Below are 10,855 nucleotides of genomic sequence, written 5' to 3' on the forward strand. Positions count from 1 at the left end.
ACCGCCCATCATCTCTGACATCGTAATACCCCCATTTGGTGGAGTTTTTGCTGACTTTACTCTTAGTCCTCGTTTGGGAACAGGGTAATTTAGTAACTTTTTGACTGTTTAGCTAAAATATGAGTTAAAAAAAACTAGTATGCTTGGGATGACTTTTTGACTTTTTACAAAAAGATGTGCAAAAAGTAGAGAGAAAAGAAAATCTTTGACTTTTTGGTATGAGTTGTTGGCTTTTTTAACTTTTTGTAACTTTTTGACTTTTTGACTAAACCGGCTGCTCCCAAACAAGGCCTTAGAGCGAAAAAAGATTTAGAAATCGTAGAAGAAGATGGCAGAGAAGAGAGGTAGCATTGGCTTCTCCGCAACCTACCGACCACAGGTGCCGCTGGACATATTCTCGTGCCCGCTTTGACGAACATCGAAGCAAGATGAGCTTCCCATGACAGACGGAGTGAACCACAATTACAACGGCCAAGAAATTTCATCGGCGGCTCTCAATACAATTCTCAAGCGCCAAAAATTGGCCTTGGCTTCCGAAGGAGGCAAAGAGGCCAATGTAAATTCAGGTCATCTCTCGGGCATGGTTTTCGTCTCTGAACGACAAGAAGGCCTCGAATTGCTTCACATAGCTCTCCGCTTCAATGACATTTACAACCCATACCCACCCAAACCCAAGGTCAAAGTCTTTTGTTTGGCTGATGTTTTCGGCAAAGTCAATTTCAGTGGTGTTCGCATGGAAGACAGTGGTTGCATTGCCGGTGATAATCTCGTCTATGTCACCAACAAGGACCCCGCCCCTGATCGTCGTCAGCCCTGGACTGCCGTCTATAAAGCCAATCTTAAGACCGGAAAAACTGACCGCCTCACCCCATTAGGTAGGTTCCTTTCATCATTCTCTTTTCGGGGTTCGCTGTTTTAGATTTTTGGTTGAAGTTATTAGTGTTTAGTTCTAGCTGTTTCATAGTTTCTGCAGTTGGATTTGCTTGATTCTATTGAGCATTGTGTGAGTGAGGTAGCCTTGATGCTTCTTTAGTTTTCCAGCTGTCATCGGATTTCATACTTTGTACGTTTCCTGTTTCATCAATATGACTTTTGGCTTATAAAAACAAAACAAGGCAAGCTGATTTAAGCCCCTCGGTTGCACCGTCTGGTATGAAGATAGCGATGGCGTCCTTCGAGGGAAAGCATGGTGGTTGGAATTGCGAGATCGAAGATCTGCAGACTAACATTTTTGTTACGAACATAGAGGAGCCCTTCAACCGCAAGTTGGTTGTAAGGAATGGTGGGTGGCCGACATGGGGAAGCGACAACGTCATATTTTTCCACCGTAAGAATCGGGAATTTTGGGGTGTGTTCTGTACCGACCTCAACAGCGGTACAGAATCTCGGGTGACCCCGGACGGAATTCAGGCAATAACTCCGGCAGCCATCGACAGAGTAGCAGTGGCAACTATTCGTCAGAAATCAAAGCTCTCGGACGTCGTCCGTGTAGAAACACAGTTTCGGCACATTGATATTTTTGATTCAACTGGACAGCAACAAAACATACGAATCACTCAAAATACCATGCCAAGGGCTGACCATTTCAACCCCTTTGTGATAGATGGTGGGAAGCGCATCAGTTACCATCGTTGCAAGAGCTCTAAAGGTACATACCGATTAACCACTTTTCAAACTACTCCACTTTGAATTCTTTTTCTAGCCAGCCATGTTTAAGAGCTAACCTGCTACATACGTACAATTATTACTTTGGGACAGAGTGGAGAAGATATCCAAAGAAACTCCCACAAGCTCGAATCTCCTCATCCGGATGTAGGACTGTTTAGGGTGCCGGGAATCTTTCCAACATTTTCCAAAGACGGCTCCAAACTCGCATTCGTGGACAATGAGTTCAAGGCCGTGTGGGTAGCCGATAGCGAAGGGTTGCGTATTCTTTTCGAGGTACATAAGTGCAAGAATAATATTACTATAATTGTATTAATGCGCAATTGTGTTTATCTTTGATTGATAGCTGATAATCAATTTTGTTTATGTAGACGAAAGGCCCGGACAATATCTTCTCACCAGTTTGGAACCAAAGTCCAGACAAGCATATATTATATGTTAACACGGGACCTCCTTTCAAATCTGACAAAACAGTAAACATTTGTGCTATCCTTAACGTATCCAGTGGTGCACAACGTCGCGTACAACTCACAAAAGGTTTCAATAATGCCTTCCCATCCACCAATCCAGACGGTAACTTCCTACTTGTTCCTTCTGATTCATTTTCAAATACCCAATTATAAAAAAACAGTATTTATCCATTGAAAGTAATTTAAATATTTTTATAACTTAATTATGAGTCTCATTTGAAGTTCAATTGTTTCACCAATCCTTGGGCAACCCATTAGTAAGTCAGCAACTAATTATAATATTATAGTTTTTCCAATGTTAATATATATGCTTTTGAATGACAAAATACCGTTTATTATAATATTATAGCTTCCAATTTTAATTTGTGCGGATGGATGGGTTGAAAACTGTAACAGGGACGAAATTAGTCTTTCGATCTACAAGAGATGGAGGGAATAAAAGATACAAGAATCTATACATAATGGAGAACGCACAATCAGGAGAATATGGAGGAGGTGAGATAACGAGGCTAACAAATGGGCCTTGGACTGACACACATTGCCAATGGTCCATAAGGGGAGATTGGATAGTATTCTCGTCAACCCGTGACAAGCCTGAAGGTGCACCAGAAAGTGACAATGATCTTGACCCAGGATATTTTGCAGTGTTTCTAGTGAAGGCGAATGATCCGTCAATGGTGGTAAGAGTGATGGCTAGTGGAAGTGATGTTGTAGGGCATGTGAACCATCCATTCTTCAGTCCAGATGGAAGAGCATCGTTGTGACTGCAGATCTTGCTGCAGTGCCTGTTGATCCCATCTCTTTGCCTCTCTTCCTGCACTCTGTGAGGCCTTACGGAGATATCTTCACTGTCGACATTGACTCAGATAACTTATATAAGAACAAGAATGTGAAGTTCAATCGCATCACACATAGTAGATATGAGAATTCCACTGGTACTTGGACCATGTTCTCAACTCAAGACCCGAATGCAGCATGGAACATGCTTTTAGACAAAGCCTTCACTCCGTCTTGCCCTTATGCACATCGTGATGGAGGTGAAAAATGGCACATGAATGGCTACCTGTCCATCCCAAAAAAATGTTGATTGCCCTTGTGAACTCGTTTGGTGCTACTGTTTCGACGATGGGAATATTGACAATTCTATCACAATGGTTCTCTTCTGCTTTTGTTGTGGTTGATTCTTATTCTCAATGGTCCTCTTTTGCTTTTGAGAAAGGTTATGCGGGGACTAGTTTCCGAGAGGTTGGTTTGAAAGTGCACTTCCATTACACCTTTTGTTCATGTTTTTAATGAAATGTTCACTTTTGGATAAATAAAAAAAATGTTCCATCTACTTGTCTTCTTTGTTGATAAAAAATAAAAATAAATAAATAAATAAAGATTAAGTTATGCTGTTTGTGGGTTTCAAGCTACTAAGTGTTAGCTAAAATCTTCTTAGCCATTTTTTTCTTCAATTGTAGTTGCTTTGTTTTTATGTTTTTGTTGTTTAAAAATGAAAAATAGTAGTAGGAGAGTTTGCACACTCTCCAAATCTCTCTCAATACATTTATTTTTCTTATACCTTCAATTTCATGTTTTTATTGAAATGTTGATTTTTGGATTTAAAAAATGTTCCAATCTACTTGTCTTATTTGTTGGAATCTAATTCAATTGTGATCTAGATAGATCATGTAGTTTAGGATAGTGATAGAGAGCTCTAAAACTAGAGCTCTACTATGAGCTCTTCTGATGTAGCAAACAAAAAAAAAAATGTTTTGGAGCTCTAATAGTTCTAATGGGGTGTGTGTCTCATTGTGATAGTGATGTTTGTGTGTGTGTGTGTGTGTGTTTTTTTTTTTTTTTTGACTTTCCATGTCATTAGAGCTCATTAATTTAGAGAGATGTATCATTATTAAAAAAGAAATACACAAGCCAAAATATCACATCACCATGTGGGACCCACCATTAAAGCTCTATTCGAGCTCTCAAATTAAAGCTCCTAAATATTATTGTATTGTTTATTCGATGTCTAGAGTTAATATTGTCATACCCCAAATCAGGTATGATCGGCCGTGGCCCACAAAGCCTTAGTCCAAGGCATATGTAAGCCTAAGCACTAATCCATAATCACATTGAACAACTATACAAAAGCCTAGTAATAAAAAAAATCAAACTCAATCCAGTGACATATCACAAGTATAAACGGCAAAACCAACCGTAATCAATACTATCCAAACTTATGGGATATAAACAACTCACATATCAAAATAATCCTAAATGACCCTCAATAAAAATAAAAAGAAATATGCACAAACTTGACATAACAATCTAAAACAAAATAAATGAATGTCTTAGAGGTCCATACAATTGAGTCCCCACTACGCCACGAGTCCACTCTAAGTCCTTCTAACACCTGAAAATGATAAACAACTAAGTCAGCTGATAGCTCAGTGAGTAGCAACATGGATAGTATATACAGTTTTGAAAACAGGGATCAATTCCAAAATAAAATATATATATTACAGAAACTAGATTGGCATACAATTTTGATAAAGATACTTTATTTAAAAAAGAAGGTTCCACAGTTCAACAGTTAAAATACTCATGTCTCTCAAGAACATGATAAATGATATTTTTCAATTAAAACAGATTACAACATGAATACCAATAATTTTCTGGGTACCAAGAATAACAAGTAACATGCCACACAATTCTCAAGGCAATAAGCCTGTTGGATCCAATATCAAACCAAAAGTCATCCTCGGGGTGGCAACTCGAACGATCCGATTGAAAGTCACCTAGCCTAGCCTAGGTTTTTTCCTTACAATCGTTGAGCACTAGAGTCATCATAGCCCAACCCGGATCTGTTCCCTAGTGGCCAGAGTCACCACACATAGTGGAATAATTTTCCTGAATTACAATACACAAATGGTCCCGATAATCAATACAATTCAGTTTCGCAAAATATGGTAGTTCACCATTATAAACATGAGACCATAACAAGTAGTTCACAGTATGCCAAGTTTACACATGTTTCAAAAATAATTTAATTCCATCGATAATATAATAATTTATCAAAACAGTTTAATTCTAAAATAACAATTTAATTTTTCAACAGTTCAGGGTAGGGGATCATTTATAAAAATATGTAGCATGCAACTACTCAATTGAACACGGTATAATATAATACTCGAATAAAGTATGAAAGTCCAACTAGTGCCCTGAACAAAATATTAAAACTACATATCATCACTAATTCAAACATACTAAAAGGAATAATAAACTAAATAACCCTAAACTAAAACGCAGTAACACAGCTCAATCCAACTCATCGTTACTCTTAAATATTACCTAAGCTCATGTTCTTCAAGGTCTAAAATCATCCAAGACATGAGTTCAAATCAAAACTTAATTAAAAGTAACTTTAAGATAAATCTAAACTCAATTAAAAGTAACTCTAAGATAAAACAGAATTTTAAACAAACTTTCCCAATTTATTCGCTAACTTTGAAAATTACAAAACCCACTCCACGCTGTTCGAAAAATTCCAAAACCCTCCAAAATTCAGCTAATATATCCTCAGTTTCAAACCCAATTGGTTTTACTTGATTTGCTTGTCAAAATAATTATTTACAATTAATTATATCCAAACAGATTGTTTTCTGCAGCACTTTAAAGAAATTAATGGTTCTCTTAGTATACACGAGCAATCAACACAAGGCCAAAAATTTAAGAAACTATCGTAACCGGTTCTAAATACACTAATTTGATAATTTTCAGATTTATATCCAAAGAGAACGACACTTCCAAAGTTACTGTTTTACACCAATTTTTTAGATTGATTTGAACGCACCAGTTAATATAGATTTTGACTGCCAAAAATTATAAGAAAATTTTTATATGCAATTCAATATGTAATTAATCTACTATAAAAATCTCAGTTCAAAATTCATCCATTTGATATGATTTCTTGATTTTTAAAATTTGTATCTGCGAGCAGAATTTTTAAACTAAGAATTACATCATTCTTTATACATGAATTTAACTCCTCAGACTTCTTAATAGTATATATATATATACAAAATACATAAACCTACAACCTCTCCATCAATAAATTAAATCATAAAATAGAATAAGGATAAAGAACAAAAATAAAATATTGAAGAAAGTTAGAACCCTACCACACACCCAAAAGTTCTTCTTTGATTGCAAATTCATTTTTTTCTTTTCTTCTCTTTCAATCTCTCCCCCGTTAGTGTGGCTATTGCTGCGGTTATATGGGGTGAACAAATAATAGAATAGGGTTTGTGTTTATTTTATTTTATACTAGTGGTGGGCACACATAGATCAAATAAATAGATAAATATACAAAATGCATATATAAGTTATATGCAACTCAAATGATAAAAACCTTATTTATTAACTTTGCGGTCTAGAGTTCAAGTCACACCCTCCTCTCTCTCTATATGTTTTTTTAATAATAAATCTTGCCTCTAAATTAATGACTTTCAACATGAATTTATTTTAGGTTTAAAATTAATTAAAAGATCCTCAAACAAATATTTAATTTGTACTCTAGGATTCACCATCAAAATATTTGAGATTATAAAATTATTATTATTTGATTATTTACTTTATTTTTATATTCGGATTCTTACAAATATTTTATTAATTCAATGTCTAGAGTTAATAGTTTATTAATTGTTTTGGAGAAGGCCAAACAAAACAAGCTGCCCAAATCTCTAAAGAACAAAAGAAAAAAGCCAACATTGTTGGATGGAAAGTTTAATTCTATCTTTGTGAAAAAAGTCTCTAATAGAAACCTTCTTGAAACCTTATAGAAAGAAACTTCCCCCAGAACCAAATACCTCATTCACCTTATACTACAAGGAAAAAAAAAAAACACTTTTAGCGACGTTTTTGTCACTGACCAAAAGTGTAATTTTCATCGCAGAAAATATTAGGGACTCAAAAAAGATAACCGAAGCCATGTCACTGAATGATTCGGCAACCAAACAAATTATGATCGCCTGATAAATGAACCCACGACCAAATATTTTAGTTGCCAAACACCAAAAAATCCGTCGCTGTAAATTAACCGCAGATGACATGTCAAGTTTTAGCAACATATAAACGCATCGCCAAAATATCTTTTAACAACGAACCAAATTGGTTGTGGAATATCAAATCTTTTGGCAACCAATCAAGTTTTTGGTTGCTAAAAATTCACATAGACTTTTAGCAATGGAATCAAATTGTTGAGAAAAGTAAATTAATAACTAAAAAAGCCTATCACCAAAAATTCATTATTTATATGTTCTTTAAAATTTCCTTGTTTAGTAGGGGGGCGTAGGTCGGTTGCGGCCATGAAACCTCCAATTCGCCATCCGTCTGCCAGATTGGCGAATTGGAGAAAATCAATCCATATCCATCTGCCAATCCGACGGATGTGGATTGAGCGGATTGGCTGATGGATGCAAATCGGTTTGGCGGTTTAAAATTTTATAAATTTTCAACATAATTCAACTTGTGCACTTCCTCAAAAAAAAAAAAAAGAGAAAAAGAAAAAAGTATTATAGTCAATGACTTAAAAAAGTATTACAATCACTACATGTCTCATCCAAAGAAAGAAAATTTGAAACTTTAAAATATTACAATCACTGCATGCCTCATCCACATATTACAATCACAGCATGCCTCATCTACATAAAATATTACAATCTGTGGTTCTTAAAATATAAAAATAATTCAAACCACTAAAACTATAAACAGAGCAGTAATAGAGATTGTATACTTATGCATTGTTACATCTATATCTGTTTTTGAAAACAAAAATCAACCAGCATATATCATCTTTTTTATTTATTATTTTTAGAGTTAGATTTAAAAACAAAAAAATATAGATAAATAATACATTTATTTTCTTCAATTCAAAAAATTTATTTAAGTTGAAAAATCTTTTTCAACAGAATATATTCAACAGAATATTTAAACTCTTTTTTAATTAAAAACAAAATATCTAAACAAATTGAAAACATAAAATCTTACAAATTACTAGAGGTGCTCACGGTTTGGCGGTTTGGTTATGGCCAAAGGAATCTCAAATCCACCATCCGTCCAAAACTAGGCCGATTGGAAAAAAATCAATCCGCAACCGTCCGCTCGTCATCACGCATCGTCTAAAATGCGACAGATTAGTTCGGTTTGGTTCAGTCGGTTGGGGCGGATCAGTATATCCGCTGCTTGTCCCTACTATGTAGTACATAATTCATAAACCTATAAAAAAAAATCCAAATCCAAGCTTACTTTTCTTGTGCATCATTTCTACACATGCATGCAATCAAAAAAAATTAGCACACTTGTGCAACGTATCCAAAATTTAAACTTAATTCAAAAGTAGTAGCGTATTAAACATAAGCAAAATATCAAATCCAAACATTCAACATAAGTATAAATTCCTTACAATCCAAAACTTCTAGCAAGTACACAATGAATTCCAAAAAAAAATTCAAGCTACAATACTAGGACAAAATAGATCCAAAAATTTTAAATGTAATTCTCTGATACTCTCTGAACTATGTTCCATCCATTGCCAATCTGTCAAACATATAAAACAAATTACAATATTAAAATGTTAGTAATTTCCTAATAGGACTTATTTCTAATCCCAACTAGGTTAATACCGAGAGAGAGAGAGAGAGAGAGAGAGAGAGAGAGAGAGAAAAGTAAATGAACCCTTACTTGCATATTGACTTTAGATAGATTGGTAAAATTAAAAAGAAGGAAATATATCATCCTATGACATTTGACTATCTTAATTTCACACATGATTTGACTAGTAAATTCATTATTGAGGCCTGAAACATGAATCCAACAATCAATGGTAGAGCCTTTGAGGCATAAATGCAGGGCCGGCCCTGCCCTAAGGCAGGTAAGGCTTGTGCCTTAGGCCCCAAATTTTGGCCCAAAAATAGGGCCCCCAAATTTAAAAATTGTTATAGGCTCAACTTTTTTTTTTTTTATGGTTTTAAGATCAATTTAAAGGGCCCCAAATGTTTTATTGGGCCCATGTACAATTTAGCCCATATTTATTTATAAATGTATTTGGCCCATATTTATTAAAATGAAAATATATAAATAAATAAAAAAAAACAAAAACTGAAAATGTGTTTGGGCCCAACCCAAACCATACATAAATACAATATACAATACATGTCCAGTGCACTGCTAGTGTGGTGAGTGCTTCTGTTTTCAGTCTCTCTTTAACGAAACGAAGTGATGAAATGAAATGAAAGACTTTTATATACACCAACTTGAAGGCAGGCAGACGCAGAGCATAGCATAGCATATTGTGAGCGACTCACTCTCCTTCTTTCACACACTCCTCCTCTGGCGATTCATTCACTCTCACACACACTCTCTCTCATGTAAGTCCTCTCTCTCTCTATCAGATTTTATTAAATAAAGTTGCCCTAATTTTTTTTTATATTCATTCTGTATCAATTAGTGGAATAATAAATTTGCCCTAATTTTTTTATTGCCTTCTTTATCCATTAGATTTTAGTAAAATAAATAATTTAGCCCTAATTTTTTTACCTAGGTATTTATCATTATCAGTTTTAATTGAATAATTTGTTTGCCCTAATTTTGTTTCATTAAATTATTTGTTTTATAATTTATTTGCTATCAGATAAGTGGATTGTGATTTGTGGATTGAAGTGTTTGTGATTTGTGGATTGAAGTGTTTGTGATTATAGCCATGTTTCCTAGGAAGTATAGTTCTGGAAATGAAAAGAGAAAAAAGAGGATGAAGGTAGAACAATTAATTCAATCTCAATCAGGAGCACTTGATAAATATTTTGGTACCAAGAAACAAGTAGATATTTTGGGTTCAAATGACAATGATGATGAAGATTTGGTAATTGAAGAACCTACTCATTGTGTGAATAATAATGAGAATGATGATTTGATGATTGAACAACCTAGTGAACATACGAATGAGAATGAGAATGAAGATTTGGGGAATGTAGAATCTAGTGAAAGTGAAGATGTCAATGTTGAATGTGGACCTCTAAACATTTATGACGCTAGTAATTGGGACAAGATTGAATGGATTAGCTATATTGTCTATTGAAAAGGATTTGGTAGATAAATTAGATTATACAAACTTAATTAGTGATTTTGCAGCTAAAAATGCAAGAAGAGTAGTATTTAAGAGATCGTTGGGTTAATTATAAGCTGGATATTGCTAAACTATAAAGCAACAAAACCAGTTTTTAATGTTTTTGAGTCATTGTACTGATTTCTTTCTATCTTAATATATGAAACTAAATTTTAGTTTATAATTTTAATGATTATATGTTCAAGTATACGCAAATAAAAAAATTTGTGGATACTTATCATTTTATGCATAAATTTTTTATTAAAAAAAAATATATTAGAGGGGCCCTATTTTCATAGTGCGCCTTAAGCCCCACAAATCTCAGGGCTGGCCCTGCATAAATGTGCCTCTATGTCACTTTTCTTAGGCCGTGCCAATTGTTGATCCTCTAGTTAAAGTTTCAAAGCATCTAAATCTATATTCATATTCTTTTATCTACTTGATAATTGTAATTTTGAAAAAAAAAATCTGATCATCACCAATCCCAGTAGTGTATCTACCATGAGAATATCAAGTTTCCCCAATCAACTCCCCTTGACACATGTTCAAGAACTTCCATCACTAGCAAGAACAACAT

The 10,855-nt window shown here is 34.4% G+C and overlaps 1 protein-coding gene across 1 annotated transcript; it reads left to right on the forward strand.

Moving 5' to 3' along the window:
- Positions 1 to 1,164: 1,164 nt before the first annotated feature.
- LOC145821397 (uncharacterized) lies at positions 1,165 to 10,251 on the forward strand. The gene is made up of 6 exons (XM_082917907.1): positions 1,165 to 1,648; positions 1,817 to 1,941; positions 2,037 to 2,238; positions 2,532 to 2,815; positions 2,875 to 3,172; positions 9,860 to 10,251. The coding sequence occupies exons 1-6, from the start codon at positions 1,165 to 1,167 to the stop codon at positions 10,249 to 10,251; spliced, it is 1,785 nt and encodes a 594-aa protein (XP_082774033.1).
- The last annotated feature ends 604 nt before the right edge of the window (positions 10,252 to 10,855 follow it).

The sequence above is a fragment of the Camellia sinensis genome, chromosome 3 (genome assembly GCF_055761805.1).
Source record: "Camellia sinensis isolate YWXY chromosome 3, ASM5576180v1, whole genome shotgun sequence".
Classification (NCBI taxonomy): Eukaryota; Viridiplantae; Streptophyta; class Magnoliopsida; order Ericales; family Theaceae; genus Camellia; species Camellia sinensis.